General features: G+C 39.6%; 1 protein-coding gene across 1 annotated transcript in view; it reads left to right on the forward strand.

Annotated features, from left to right (window-relative positions):
* Positions 1 to 16,006, forward strand: part of LOC135940092 (kinesin-like protein CG14535) — a 197,807-nt gene that overhangs the window by 61,386 nt on the left and 120,415 nt on the right. The window contains exon 4 of the mRNA XM_065484827.1: positions 9,075 to 9,361. Coding sequence (XP_065340899.1) covers positions 9,075 to 9,361 — 287 coding nt within the window. The remainder of the gene's footprint in view (positions 1 to 9,074; positions 9,362 to 16,006) is intronic.

A 16,006-nucleotide genomic window follows, 5' to 3' on the forward strand; every position in this document is an offset into this window, starting at 1 on the left:
GAGAGACGCGCACGAATGTCTCCGTGCATAATTTCAGCGGAGGAGCTGTTTGAAAACAAACGGCGCAGTGCGCGCAAGGAGAAAACTCTTTCGGGCCGCGTCAAAGTCACCCCTGGCTGTTTTCATCTTTGCATCATCACCCTCCCCCGCCCGCACCCAAGTGCACGGCGTACGCATACCGAGGGTGCGAGTAATGATGTCCAATCTCGCTCTGGGGTGCATTGATGAAAGTATAACCAAAACATCTGGGGTAAGGTTAACGTGATAAAGCGCTGTGATTGTCGCGAATCGGATTAAATTTGCAGACGCAGACGCGATCTCTGCGGGGTTGGTTGGCCCACCCTGCGTGATTAATTACTCTGCAAATATAATATGCATATATAAGTAAAATGTTAAACGCGGGAATAAACAAAAACCCTTTTATTGTCAGGATGGATGACATTAGAGTAAAGCTTTAGAGAAAATTGGTGCAAAATCCTTTTTACCTTACATTTTACTTAGTAGTAGCAGATAAAAATATTGCTGAATTTCACAAACAATAAACTCAATAAACTACTTGTAATTGTCAGCAATGCAAAATTTTCTAAATTTTAGACCCGCAAAGCTGCACACTTTAAATTTAATTGTTTTATTACATAGCACCTATATTGTACAATACGAGATGAACAAAAGCAAATTGTTTTGTTTTTGTGTGCATACAAGCATTGAAAATACGGCACCTTACGATAGTAATTTCCACTCGTGTTAAGATCTCAATTGCCCCTATTTACATCTGTTTGGTGGTTATAAACACAGTTAGTTGTCCATATGAGGAGTGAAAACTCAATTTCCTTTAACACAGTCACGCGTGTTGACAAAGCGAGCGGTGAACGCGATACCCCTTGGCTGAAATCGAATCGCTCCAACACGTGCTTGCTGTTTCAAAAATGATGAGCGGTTTGTAATAATATTTTATCGGTCGTTAAATTAGCTTTCGTGTATACCTGGATATTAATTTCGACGCGAGGAAAGCATCGTCACTCTCGCGTGTGTCACTCGTGCTTCTTTATTTCGTATCCGTTCGTAAATTAATTTGCTGACTGAGAGCCGCGTGTGTGTATGCGTGAGTCGGCAATGCGATATGTGGGTTGTAATTTCATACTCGTCAAGAGGCTCATTAAGCGAGACTGCGTGCGTTTTGCAATGGAAATTTTATTTATACTTCAAAGTCGTAAAATGTGCAATGCGTCGACTTGTGTTTATTGGCGGCTGCCTTTTGCAGCATTGCCAGCGTACGCAAAGAGAGCACACAAGAGATGTTGAATTGCCACAGTACCTAGAAGTGATGTTAATAAGTTAATTGACCGTGACATTTCGTGACATGTGATTAATTCCGTTTCCAATGAAAACATGGTAATTTGGAGTCGTTTCTTACTTCCTACAGCTTCTACTTGGAATAAAATAACCGCCACTTCGCTCTCTTGTAATAGGTTTCTTTGCCGAGTTTATAAATGCATCTGAATTTAATTTCTGGAAAATAAATTTAAAGATCAAACTTTCAGCACATCAAATGACAGGGTAGATTTGCTGAAAAATAGAAGAAATTGATACAGGTGGTAAAATTAAAGTCCGGATGAAATAAAAATCAATTTATTTTTAAACCATCTCATGTGTTTAAAGTCAACCACAGACTCTTTTCTGATATCTGTTAAACATTATTGTCAGCAAGTAACAAATAGAAACATTTTTTTAATTGAAAGTCGAAATAATAATTAAAAAAGCTAGTCCCATCTCTCATCTCTTTTTTGTCTTATTGGAGATTTTCTTTGTACCTGCCTCCACTTTGGGTCCGCAATGATTTGCATCTGCATCGATAACTTAAGAGTACATATACAGACTGAACGCAGAGAGCAGAACAATGAGAAAACGTCGTGGATTGGCTTTAACATTCATGCATGTATATGTGTGAGGCAGTGTGCGACAAAACCGGCTTTTGAGAGGGCAAAGCCGAAAATAAGCCGAGCCGCGCAGCCAAGCAAGAACGGCGCTTATCTTCTTTTATCTGATGCACTCTGATAATTTATTCGCTTTTTAATTGCTCTGCGTAGTGGACTCTGTAATAAAATAAAGAAATCGTTTCGAGGAAACTGTTGATTATCGACACCGGCATCATGATTGTAATAATAATAATTATTACTTTGCCCTTTTGGAAGATTTCCATTCAAGCTAGTACTATAACTTTTCTTGAAAATATACGAGTCGGTTATAGTTTATGCCATAATGGAGGCTTGCGGAGGCGTATCAAAAGTCCACGGGATGCCAATCACGTGTCAAAAGTGACAATTAGAAGGGAATAACGGCGAACTCGTTTATGTGATATCCTTCTTTACTGTCTTCGTTTACTCCACAACAAAAGTGCAATTTTCCCCGGTCATGAAAGTATATACGCGCGCGCCGCTCGTCAGACCTCTTGATTGGCTCACAATGCCGTGCGTGGACATAAATTCACTTTAATCCCGCATTATATTGTCTGCATGCGCTGGTCATTTGCTCGTCCTTCTTCTTCTGCACCACAGCGGGAAAAATTGTGCGCAAGCTTAACTTGATTGTGGCCATTATTATTATTAGTCGACGTGCACGATGCAACGGGGGAGAGCTCTGCATTTCGCCAGATCAAATGAAGATTAATTGATTATCATTAGCCCCCTCTGGAACCCAAGATTTTTATTGTCTGCGTGTCGTCTGGGTGCTTTGTGTCCCCCGCGGATAAGCAGACTCACTAAACCAACCGACGAGTTGTGCATTGTGAAAATATTAACAGTGCGAGGAAAGTTAAGAGCGCGTCAAGAAACTCAATCGAAAGTTAAGGTTACTAAAATTCTGTTTTTGACAGAGATAAATTGCTCATTCATAATTTTTAAGAGGATTTTATTTCTTAAATGTGAAGCATTGTCAACGGATTATAAGACAGCAATCACGATTACACTTTTTTACTCAACACGATCTACTTCGCAAGAAACAAATTTAATTCGCAATCTCGCCATCAGGACATTCGGAATCGAATTTCCTGCGGTTGTAATGACAACAATAAATGGATTGTACCAGCTGATCCTGTCAACGGGCAAATGGCTTTTGTTGTAATGCGAGAGAGATCGATTATTTGACTTGCACGGGATCGAGGCAGCGCGGGTGTTTCGCACTTTTATCTGATAAGCCGGCCGACATGAGCAAAGGGAATTATTATCTGCAGACGGCGCCGATCTCTGCTTGTATTTGTTTCAGTTACGCCCTTTAGCTAATTCCGATCGATCGCGATGAAAAGTTGCACCTACAACTCTCTGGAACACAAGAGCGTGTAACACACTCAAGCTGCAATTACAACAGTTTAAGAGGCACACACACCGTATCAGCTGGAGGAAATGAAATGTTGCATAACGAACATTCCCGCAGCAATTAAAAGATAGCATCAAAGATTGTAATGTGGCCAGATTTCCTTTTTTTATTGCGCGTAGCCGACAGATTTGAATTGGTAATTTAATTATTGTTACACCTGCACAAGTTCACAAACGAATAGTAAAAGTGAAATGTCGGCCATGTTTTGGAGATTTTTTAACAACAAATGTTTGAAAAATCGTCATGAAATATTATTTGACTTCACTGTAACAGCGCATAAATTTAAATCCCTTCGACCAAATCTTCATTGTCGTCCTAACTCATGAGAAATTTATGTTATTTAGATGAAATTTATTTTACTCAGCATCCGATATACTTTTTGGCATCAAGTAAGAACGAAGTTTAGTTTCCAATGCGAAAATTTGGTCAGGAAATCACTACGTTAATTTCGATGGATTTTTTTATCAGAAAAATATGGTAGAGACACGCATGAATATTTTTTTTTAAGAAAATTCCAATGATCTTTTTGACTTACGCAGTTGGTTTTCAACCTAAACAGAGCTTGAAAAAATGTTTTAGGCTAATATTCAAGTTAAATAAAGAATTCTTTTTTAAATTGATCGAAGCTCTTCAATGGTACCATCTGAATTTGAAATTAATGTTTCATTTTTAGCCTGAAATATTGCAATCCCAGAAAATGCGAATATATTGGCAAGAAATCTCTGGGAAAAATTATTTCAAACCTAAAAAGACTTTTGGATATTTGCCCGTGTCATCGTTGAAAACGCAATATTTTCTGCTCCAACTGCGTTTCGAGGTGATTTTAATGAAAGAATCCAGCAGGGCCGTAGGAGAAATCGAAATGATCTGAACTTTTGGCGGCACAATAGAACGTACGACACCCCAGAGGCACCCCTGGCTGCTGATCAACAGGATCGGAGTCTTTCATTCGACCCGAGTGCAGTAATCATCGGATCGAGCAGAATTAGTGTTACACTCTCCTCTGCGCGCTGCCTGCGAGACAAAAATCATTAAAACGCGCCGATCCGTCGTGCCAGCCAGCCAGCCGGCGCTTCTGGCTGAGTGGATGCGCGCGCGAAGTGTCGCGCCTACTTTGCTTCGTTGTTTCGAAAACACATTTGGCGGATTACGCGCTGTTAAGATGGGAGAGAACTGGGATGATGGTGATTGAAAAGGTGCTCTCTCGACGCCTTTTCAATTTGATCAAAGGCAGCGTCGCCTCCCTTTCTCTTGCACCGCGCGCTTTCATCTGCCGCCGCTACAGCCACGCATAGCTGCGTGCGCGGATTATGATTATTTATCTGCCGCTGCGAGAAAGAAAAGCAAAAGATGCATTATTTGCACTAACAGCCAGGATATATCCACGCATGCACTGCTACGCTGCTCTCGCTCTGATTTATCTCATTGCAGCGTAAATGCGTGTTCGCACCACACTTTCGCTCTCCGGGGATAAGAAATGCAAAATATATCACGGAAACTTAAAAAAAGAGATTTTTATACATAAAATTTAATGAAATCCAGGCTGATGTATCATTGTGACCCTGTTTCAAGCTGCTATAAAATAAAAAAACATTGATATCCTTAAATTTATCTTATCTGTTGTACATTTTTAATGTTTAATAAATCTTTAATTAAAAAAGCAAGGCTAAAAGCATGCTTAAAATTCGATGGCAGTTAAAACAGAGCATTATTTTTATTATAGAGTTCTATCCTTGCCTTTGTTTCAGTTCACAAATGAGCTCGAGTGGCGAGCGATCTTTGCGATTTACTCAGTATCAATAATAGGAAAACGATATGATCAATGGCCTCATTAGTTGCTCGCTCTTAATACAATGAATGCTCCTTTAGCCATCGTCTCCAATTAGCGCAAGAAAAATAATCCGAGCCAAAGAAGGAGAGCAGCTTCTCATTTTCATACACAATCCCACTGCGCGGAAATTATCTCGAATCTGATCTGAATTATAAAACAGTATGCAAATAGAGTCAATTTTCCAAACTAATTATACAAGTTTGCCGAGAGTGGAGGATAAATAAATACGTCGTGTTGGCTGATTGAAATACGCCTGCAGATCTGCAGTTTGTGCAGCAAGCGCGATTAATGATTCAATTGAAATTAACAACTCGCCGCTGATTTTATATATAAATATATACACAAATATACCATAAACAAACAGAACACAGCACTGCCATTCCAGCTCGAGACATTCTCTCTGCTGGAAAATAATACGTCTTTTTGCCCCGGTGAAGTGTGCAAGAGTAAAAATCGTAACTCGCTTAGTGAGAGAACCACGTTTGTGCTCAACACACACAGCACACAGCTTGCGGTGCAATAAAGCTGGCGTAGCCTACTTCCTTTTGCTCTTGTTAAGTCTTTTTTGTTTTTGTGAACTGAAATTTACTCGACCCGTTGATTCGCTGCATCGCTGTATGTGAAGGGAACACCAACACATCACTTGCAGCGTTCAAGATCAAGTTGAAAGCCACTCAAATGGATCTAATATTAAAAAAAATTTAAATACATAATCTTTTATTGAAATTATTGGCTACTAGTTTAACATGACAGGCATCTCATCCAATTTGCACCCAAGCAAAAGCTGAAATAAGACTTTAAAAATAATTTACATAAATTAAGAAATTCAAGCCTGGAACAAAATGACGTATTGGTGGAGTTCCCTCACATGCATAACGCCAAGATTTATTCCGATGTTCGGAACGATTGGCAGAGCGGAAAACAATTAACCTGCTTGGTGTTATTGCGAGCAGAATAAATATGAACTGAGAGAAGAGGTGTGTGTGTCTCCAATAAGAGGTAAACAGTCTGTTGATGTCGATCGTAAACGACGAGACGACGCTAGCTCGCGGCTGCTTTCGCTCGTCGATGGAGATAATCGAAAATGAGATGCACCGCACACGCTATTTCGGGTTCGTTCAATCCCACGCTCGGATGCACGTGCTTTTTACCTTCGTCGTCGTCGTCCTCACAATTAAATTATACGCCGCACACTTGATTCTTTTCGAGTGTGTGCCTGTGTTTGCGCGCAGCAAAACAAGCAAATAAGTCAGCAGCCCACGACTGCTTTATTGGCTTCTCCGGTTTCGATTTGCAACAGTCGCGCGGCAAAAACTCGACTTTGGCGGCAAATGTCACTCTGCTCCTCTCTGTGGCTTTTAGACACTTATTATTACAGATGTGGACCACAAGCTCTTCTAAAAATGAAAATTAGTCTTAGGTGACACATATAAACACTTGCCGCAATTTAAAAAGGTGTTTTATTACATATTTTTTAGGTGCTCATAGTCAACAGTGGAGCAGTAAGATATTTAACGATAAAATGTTGTAAATTTGTTATGAGCAATCCGTAAAATTTTCACATTTTGTTTATTATATAGCCAAAGAGATGCGGAATTTGCGAAATTCTTTTAGCATTGCGTATCAGAAGCTATATTTTGCTGCGTATTTTTCTCGTTACCAATTAAGACAGCTTAGCCTTGACAAATTTTCTTGTCGAAATTAAGGAATGTCAAAATGGAGAATTTCGCCGGAAAAATACTTCAATTAATTATGGCTGAAAATTCTCTTAATTGTGTTCATTTCCAGCCGCTTAGACTCGAATAAAGCTCTTTTAATGCCTCTTCTCCTTCTGCGAATCTGCTGAAAAAGGCGTTTCATCAGGCGGAGATGAAAACACAAGTGTTCACGATTTTCTTTTCTAATTTGAGAGTTATTTCATCAGCTCCTTATACGCCTCGCATATAAAATGTTGAGCAGCGCACGAAGACGCAGAGAGCAGCGCAGGAATTATCAAAGCAAAAGGCAGCAGATGCACGCATGAAACGTTTCTCATCCTTTTGAGAGAACGCGCGCAGAATCTTCCTCTCGCTCCTTAGCTCATTGCCCGGCAATTTGCGGCGCTAATTAAAACGACGAGAGGCAGGCGAAATTAAACAAGCCCACGCAGCCTTGGAGTATATAGTGAAGAGAGAGCGCTGAAAAAACAATCCGGGAAGAGATAACGCGCGTACACACACTCACTTGATTTTATGAATCAAGAGTGTGTTCGCGACCGTCGTCGGCGCACCACATCGGTTATTTCTCGGAATTCGGCGTGCAGTGTTAATGGATTCACCACAGCCGGTTTTCGCGCCGATACAAACACACTTTTTATTATTTAATGCACAATCAAAAGGAGGTGTGCAAGATGAAATAGGGCCCGTAAACGTCACTCGAGCAGCCCTTTTCTTTCACCTGTTCTCGAGTCAATTAAGACGTCGCAGCGCAGACAGCACCTCTCTTTAATATACGCGTTTGCTTTTTGTTTCATTTATGCCCCAGTTCACCTTCGCGCGTTGACACATCTTCTTCACTTGGGCTTGTCTCGTGCTAATTTGTGCGAGTAGACACAGCACTTTCCTCCTTAAACAGCTCTCGCGCTAAGTCGTAATTTAGACTGGCGTTTAGATTTTTAAGTCGACCACGGCCTTTTTAGCCCTGCCCTGCCGCCAGTTTTAAAATCCTTGAATTCACGACTACCTTCAACCTTGTTCAACTATGTTTTCTAATACATAAAGAGAAATTTTCGTTTTGTTTTATTTCTTCTAAACAAATTTGAATTTCAATTAAATAAAAATACGATTATTTGCCTCCGTCATCGACTAGAGCGATTGTTTTTCAATGTATAAAGACGCAAAAATTGCTTTAAGTCGCTTTCAAAGTATTAATTTTAACCTGAAGCTTTCAATATTTTTGCTATAAGAGAATATGAGTATGTAAATTTAAGTTTTTTCTCCTCCCATGGTTGTCATTTCCTTTTATGTAAAGACAAACGATTCCATCTTGACATTTCTATCAATTGCGTATGCCAATTTTGCAATGAAGTCTGTATAGATATGTACCATTTGCTCAAGTGTAAAAATAGTACCTTTACCTTATTTCAAGCTGCTAAATATAAGAAAGTGTTTTCAAAATAATTTTGTTATACTCTATGTGTTGTGCACCGTTGGTGTCTAAAATACAATAATTATAATCAAATTTTTTCTCACCTTTAATAATTATTTCTGGCTCCTGAGAAGCTTCACATACAAAACAATTTATATTGAGTCGAATATATTAAAAAGAAAAAATGCACGTTCATATTTAGGGCTGATAATTTTAGACAGTTTAATTTATTATAAACAGTCGACTATTTCTAGACTGTTTTTTCGAGTTATATATGGTTTGTGCAGATTTAGATGGTTTAAAAATAAGAAAAATAGTATATTATAATAAAAATCACAGCTCTATTCATATAGTTTGCTGCATTTTTGTTTTCAATACATCATAAATATACCAACTCATATTTTTTACCTAAAAACAAATACTGCAGCCTATAAGGAGAGTAAAACTGCAGCCGAATCCATTTCAGTCCAATTTGTCAACAATTATTATTAATAAATATTTACTGTCCAAACAAACTGAATTATTTTCAACTATGTAGAAGAAAGAACATGATATTTGTCACAAATATTTTTTACGAATTTTCTGTTTACCTTTATTAAGTGACTTTGTTTATTCTTGTACTGATAGAAAATTGCTAAATGAAAATAATTTATATGTTAAAAATGTTTCCTTCCGATGATGGTTAGTGTGTTATAGTTCTGCATTCAAGGAACCAACATTTGTCTAATAAGTAACGAAATTTCAGGTGAGCCTGGGCCCTGAGCTGTCGCTGATGCAGCACCCGAAGGGCGGCCCGCGTGCCGCGGCGCTGGCATCGGCCATGAGGAGCGGCTCGAGTCTCAACAGCGGCCGAGGAGACTCCGGCTCAGTCGTGTTGGACCCGGCCTCGCTGCTCGCAGGCATGCACGCCTCGTCGTACAAGCTGGGCCGCTACCCGGAGCACCACCACCTCGCCTATGTGCCGCCGATGTGCAGCAACGGGCCGCAGGGGGCCGTCATGCAGGCCTCGGCCGCCGCCGCTTTTTTCGCAAGGTAGGTGCACGCCACAAAAAACGCATGCCCGTGTCTATTTGAATTTTCGGCGGAAACGAGAGCCGCACACGTGCAGTGCGATGGACTACCTGTGGATTTTGTTTTGCCCCCATGCAGCCCAACCGGAGGACGTTGTCTTTTTTGCCGGTGATTTAATGGCCGTTGTTCTCGCCGGGCGCTGTGTTTGACTTCTGGCAGGGAGCGCAGCCGCCAGTTGTGTGATTTTTGCGGTAGGCTTTCTCTGCTTCCGCCGTGTGAAATCAAACAATCGTAATGGCTGGTTTTCGCGAGAGGTAATGAGGAAGACGTATCAGATGAGATCCTGACGAAGTGAACGCTGGTTCCCACTGCATTATGTATTATGCAACAAGACAAAAAGCAATGCGTATTCCAATTAATTAAAGTATTTTAATCTTCCACTTGCGCTGTTTAAACCATTTTTATTTTAATAAAAAATTAGCAAACTATTTAAAACTTTAGAAGCATAACAAGCTTTAAATATTAAATTAATTTTATTTACTTAATTATTTAATTAATAATTTTGTAATCAAAGACGTAGTTTTTATTAAATTTAAAAAATATTAAATTTGTGTTTCCTTTTTTTGCGCCTAATAGATTTATATTATAAATACTGTGCTCAATTTCACTCCTTTTAATTAACTTTGAAAAAGTATATGAATCCTTCATCCTTGAATTTCATAAATCAATTTAAACTGATAAGCATATCATTCGATTATGCTTTATGCTGGCTCAAATAAATCGCACTTAATTGAATGTTAAATACCGTAAAAAATTTCTTGTTATAAGGCTATCAAGCTTCATCAGAAAGTGAGCATTATCTAATCAACCCTGCAATGTAAACCAGCATAAAAATAATTTGAAAATAATATGAGTTTATTGGATAGACAACTGGCAAATAGCAGAAGTATTTCGGAAAGCATTTTTAATGTCATATATGATTGTTTAATACAAGAGAAACCAAATCATAAATGAATATCTGCCAGTAATCTGCCCGTAAAAATACTTTCAATATTATTATTTTTTAAATTTTTTTAAATTAAAATGTTAAGTAACTAATGATTTGAATATCAATGAAACGCTTTTTCACATATGAAAAATAGTTATTATTCTTGTTTTGATGCATCTTTCCGGTGTTAATTTGGCAAGAGACGTGCCTGATTGGGTAGAAGAGAGGAACTGCGCTGGTGGCGTGCAATCAGTAGCAAGGAATACGCAGAAATAAAGGTGCGCAGGCCGTGCATCATGAGACGGTAAAGTGCGCTTCTTAACTGTCAGTGCGATCGTAATTTAAAATCCAGTCGGGCAGCCACCGAGCCGTGCGCTATCAAGCAGCATGGCACACACACACACACACACTCACTACTTGCTACTTCAAGTAGTATAGGAAACCAAAGTACTGCACCGCAAAAGTAAATAAAATCAGACCGCTTTTTCAGCGAGAGAGAGCACTCAGGCGCAATTATTTCGCCGCCACAACCACTTTTATTATGGTGTGTGTGTTATTGAATAAATGTATATATGTATGGATAAAAGCAGCACATCAATTGAGCGCTCGCATAAATTCTCAAACGCGGTAGCGTCCGCGACTGGTTCGCATAAATCGCAGCCATCCAGCTCGCTTTTCAAGAAAAACGAGCGGTTCGTCGTCTTATCGGTCTGCGGCCGCTCGTTGCTTTTTGTTGTTGATTAATTGAACCTTTTAATTGCGCGACGTTTTCCGATTTGTGCGGGACCGCCGCCGACGCCGACGCCACGTCAAGTGAGAACGTGACGCAGGCAAATGATGAAAATTTCCGAGTCGTTTCTCTCAAAAGCGCGCAGAGCAGAGAGCTTAGGAAGTTACTAACTTGAGGGGAGAGAGAGCCGACTGCGTGGGAGAGGGGTAGGCAACCCGCGCGTCGCTCCAGTCTAGCAAATAGCATACGTTGCTCCAAGACTATAGGGATGAGAACAAGAGCCGTCATTTTGGATGCTTTAATTTAAGAAAAGTTTGATAGTAAATATGTTTTATAAAAAAGTTAGCTGGATATGAAATATAATTTTTTTCTTCCTATTACTGTAAAAGAAATTAGCTGGTTAATCACGGTAATTGCAAAAAACACGAGTCCTCGCTTGAATTGACGTAACATGATGATAAAAATCCTCACATATTAAATAATTTAATATTAAAAAGAGTTTTCTTGCATTCTAATAATCCTTATAAGTTCAAAGAATTTTGAATTGAGCGGCAAGTTACTGTGTCACAAAAGTGCACCCTATTTCACGAGCAAATCATTTCTTCAGATAATATATCACTAGTAAAATGGATCAAAATGATAATATATTATAATAAATAAAAAATTCAAAGCCAAGAAAAATCAAATAAAGCTTTAAAATAAGTGGGAAAAGTCATATTTTTCCTTTTCCTGTAAACTATTTAAATTTATGAAAACATGTATGCTTGTAACGAAGGCACCCTAGCAATTTTGAGAGAGGATTAATTTTAAACCTGAATTAAATATCCTCTCAAGCAATTTGTCACTATTTAAAATTTTCATCAATAGATCTTTTCATGATTAATTAGCGGCGTTCAGGACCGTTTTGTAAACACTCGGTGCAAACAAATGGGAAATATCAAAGGCGAAAAATCCTGTTAGTCACTGGCGGGGAACGACTTTGTTTCGAGTGAATGCGCGCTTTGAATTCCTAGAAGCGAATTCGTGAGTCTATTGGGACTGGGAGAATGAAAAGGCTAACACAATGAAGTCAGCGGCTGACATTAAGAAGTCTGTCTTCATTTTTTACCGGCCGACCTTTGTGGCAGCTGTGTGTTTTGATCGGCTTTGTCAGAACGAATGTTGCACTATTTATTAGGCCGGCTCACTTTCTAATTGAAAAATGGACCGATTCAGCTGCCACTTTTATTTCACTGAATGGCGCTACTGAACGTTGTAACGCGGACAATACACGCTCACACACCACGCTTGTGGGTGTAAGTGAGCAGGCTTTGCAGTTGGCCCAACGTTATTATTGTTCAGGTGGGCTGACCTTCTCTGCAGACCTCACAATATGAGTGGCAGAGAAATAAAGAAAGAAAAAATGCTCCATTAAGCACGCATTTTTGCAACAGTACCCGGCTCAAGTGACTCACAAGCTGCTAGGCAATTTGTTTTTCTCGTATTTACATTACCGTCGAGAAATTCAAGTGCGAACAATTTTGCAACGCCAAACATCCTGTCCTCTTGAAAACCTTTTTATTAAAGGGGGGTCCTTTTAAAGTAAAAACATTGGAAAATTTTGGAAATAACATTTAAGTAGTTTTCCGGGAGACGAAATGTCAGTTAAAATTTTCCGAAACCCCAATTTGTGACTGAGTGTATCAGTTAATTATCAGATTTTGCCAACATTAAACGGTTTGCCAATGAATATTTCGCTTAACTTCGATCCCTCTAGTCGCGATCTATCCAATGGTCTGCGAATTTCAAGGAAAAATTCGCTAAATTGCGAAATAAATCGTGATTTTACAGTAGGGAGACAATGCTGATTAGCATGCTAACATTTGAGCCGATTTTCTCAAAAATTTAAGCGGCAACCAGGGAAAATATTAGCTCGTTCCCAATTTAAACTTAATGATTTTGTGCAAATCTGCTTTGAATTAGATTTAAAATACCAAACCCGACAATAATTACGCCGCCGGCAAAGCAAAAAACCAAATTGGCTTTTTGCAACGTGTGCCGACGCACCACCTTTTTGTTTTTCTTAAAGAGAGTCGAAAATTAATTAAGCCTCGCCCCTGCCTGCACTCTCACGTTTTTTGTTCTTGCCGAAGAAAATGGGTCACCCAGCCCCTTGCCCTTTGTTCCCCGCACTCGGCAGCAGGTGAATAAAACAAAAATCTTCGTCGGCCCGCGGCAATCCAATTCATTCACGTGTGTGTGTGCTGTGTCTCGCAAAGATTTCATCTCCCGCTGGAAAACGAACGACATTATTACATTTTTACATCTGGCAGCTAAATCTGCGCCACGCACTCGTAAAAAGAAAAAAAGAGAACTGGAGCTGCTCCCTGAAATTTGTTGCCTAACGACCGCGTGCCGAATTAATTTGCAAGCGCAGTAAAATATTTATTGTGCGCGTCTATTTCGGGAGGGGAATGTAATTTTTATGGGGCTGCACCAGAAGATGTAATTACAATAGTACGTCTCTGCTTTTTATTATTCATGCGCCGACGGAAAGCAATTTCGACGCTCGCTCTTCTCGCGTCGACATTAGCATGCTAATTGCCATATTATGCTAAATTAATTAGCGGCTGTCGCTTCTTCATAGACACCTGCCTTCAAATCCGGAATTATTTACGGACGCGAAGAAACCCGACTCTCTCTTTGCAGACGGCAGTCATTATTCACGCGAAGTTGCGAAGAACTTGAGTGCAAAGCCGCGGTTTTAGAAGTAATTACCTTAAGCGTGAAAGATGGATGGCAGCTTTGATTTGTTGTTTTTCATACTTTGTAAGAAGTTCCGCATACCTTGGAAAATTAAATGATTTTATCATTGTAGTCAAAGTGCAGCTGCTGAGTGAGGCATTATATAAAAATCTCACACGATTCTAATTATTTCGGAACACCCGTTCCCCGGCTGCTTCTCATATTCAGAAGTTATTATCGAAGAGGACAGTTGTAATAAAATACCTCAAAGAGCATACTTAAATGCCAATTCAGATGGCGTGATAAAAAAAAGTGGGCGCAGCACACTGCTTTATGCTCTGAATTATGCAAGATGAGATTCGCTCGGCGGGGAGTTTGGTTTTTTATACACGAGCCTCTGCAACTCGTTCTCTTGTCGACTGTGAGCAGATCCGATTTTAGCTCTGAGATACATATTTTTAGCCAACATAAACCAACTGACAGTCATTTTTGCAAATGAACTTGTCAACACTCTTTAGTTAAACAAAATTCGTTCATGGCAGCAGATAAATTAGATTAAAATCGCATTTTCCAGCCAATCGGTATGAGTTATGAATGAAGAAGATACATATGATCAAATAACAGTCAGCAGGTTATGCACAATATGTATTGCGATATATTTTGAACCGAGAAATTGAATTAAAATATCGCAGCAAGTGCTTCTCGTAATTGAGAGATCAACTTGCTCGCTAAGTGGATGCCTTGGCACAAAATTTCGCCACGAACGAAGCGCTCAATTAAGGCTAGATGTGGCCCGGAATGTTTGTTGCCGAATGACTTCATTAAAATATTTGCTTTTGATTTAGCGGGTCGTGACCAAGTGCGTCTCGAGGATTACAGAGAAGCAAGCACACAGCTGAGCGCCGGCGAGAGAAAGTACACAAAAAGAAGAAGTGTTGTTTAACTTGGGTCAGGTCGAGTGTAGCGTGTATGTGTGCGTTGCAGCTTTTTTACAGTCAACCAGCTGCCAGTTATAAAAAGGCAATAAGCGCTTATATAGCAAATAAAAGACTAGGTTTTTACCTGGCTCGTTGCGAAGCTGGTCTGAATGGTAAAATTTTTACAATGCAAGTGACATTATCTTTACGCTCGAAATGAATTATGTGTGAAAGGCTCTCGAAGCAGCTGGTGCACAATTATTTAGGTTAACACCATTTATATATTATGAAACTCTGGAGCATTGTCTTGGCACAGCTCGGCGAGGGCGGATCACCGCGTAGATAAAGCTCGGCGAAAAGAAAATCTGCGTGCCCGTTGAATTAAAAATAACAAAAAGACGAAGGCCGCGCGCTGACGCTGGCTCGCACACAACGCTGCTGCATACACACATTACACATCCTGATCTGCGGCCCTCGATAAGACGGCCCAGAGGAGATTTGCATAATGTAATTGTAATGATGCAATTTGGTACCAAGCAAACAATGAGAGCCGGCCGGTGAAATTTCGATTTCTCAAATTTCCCATTGTGCTGACGTTTGCTGCTCATGATGGTAGGAATGATTTGAATCGAATTGGTGCCTCGGGCCAAGATGGAAAGTAACAGTTTTGATCGCAAGTTCAATTTATTGGGTAATAAACATTCGATAAATAATTCATAGCTAGAGAGTAAAGAGAAATAAATTGATTGAATGAATTGCCATCGGTAACAGGCATTGTGCTGCGTTCTATTTTTTTTGGTCCATCAGTAATATTAAAAACATTATAGTTTCTAATTAATTAAAACTGTTGTTATAGTGTTTACAAAACAATGCCAACTTTATTTGAATTAAAGTTAACCATGTCTGCGGTACAGTGACGAAATATAAGAATTTGCGAATTTTGCACGCCTCCCTTATGATTTAATACCTGTGGAAATTTCAATAAGTGCCTTGCCCGCAATTTGGACCAGTTACATTAGCTTTTGCCCTCATTCCAGAAAATTATGCAAACCTATTTTCAAAGTAAGCGTCTCTATCGATATTGCTTTCTAAAAAGGCTTTGCAAAGAATTTTATCCTTTCAAACCGCTTTCTATCAATGCAAACAAGACGCGCGCGTGTCCAATAAATGGTTGATTTATGGGCTCGCAAAAGCGCAGACTTAAAATCATATCAATGCGCGGAATTTATTCGCACTAAAAGCTTAGACGACAGTGAACAAAAGCAGAAAGGCTAAATCAATAAGCTGCGGGGAGAGCGAGGCAGGCA

Source organism: Cloeon dipterum, chromosome 3 (genome assembly GCF_949628265.1).
Source record: "Cloeon dipterum chromosome 3, ieCloDipt1.1, whole genome shotgun sequence".
In the NCBI taxonomy this organism is placed as follows: Eukaryota; Metazoa; Arthropoda; class Insecta; order Ephemeroptera; family Baetidae; genus Cloeon; species Cloeon dipterum.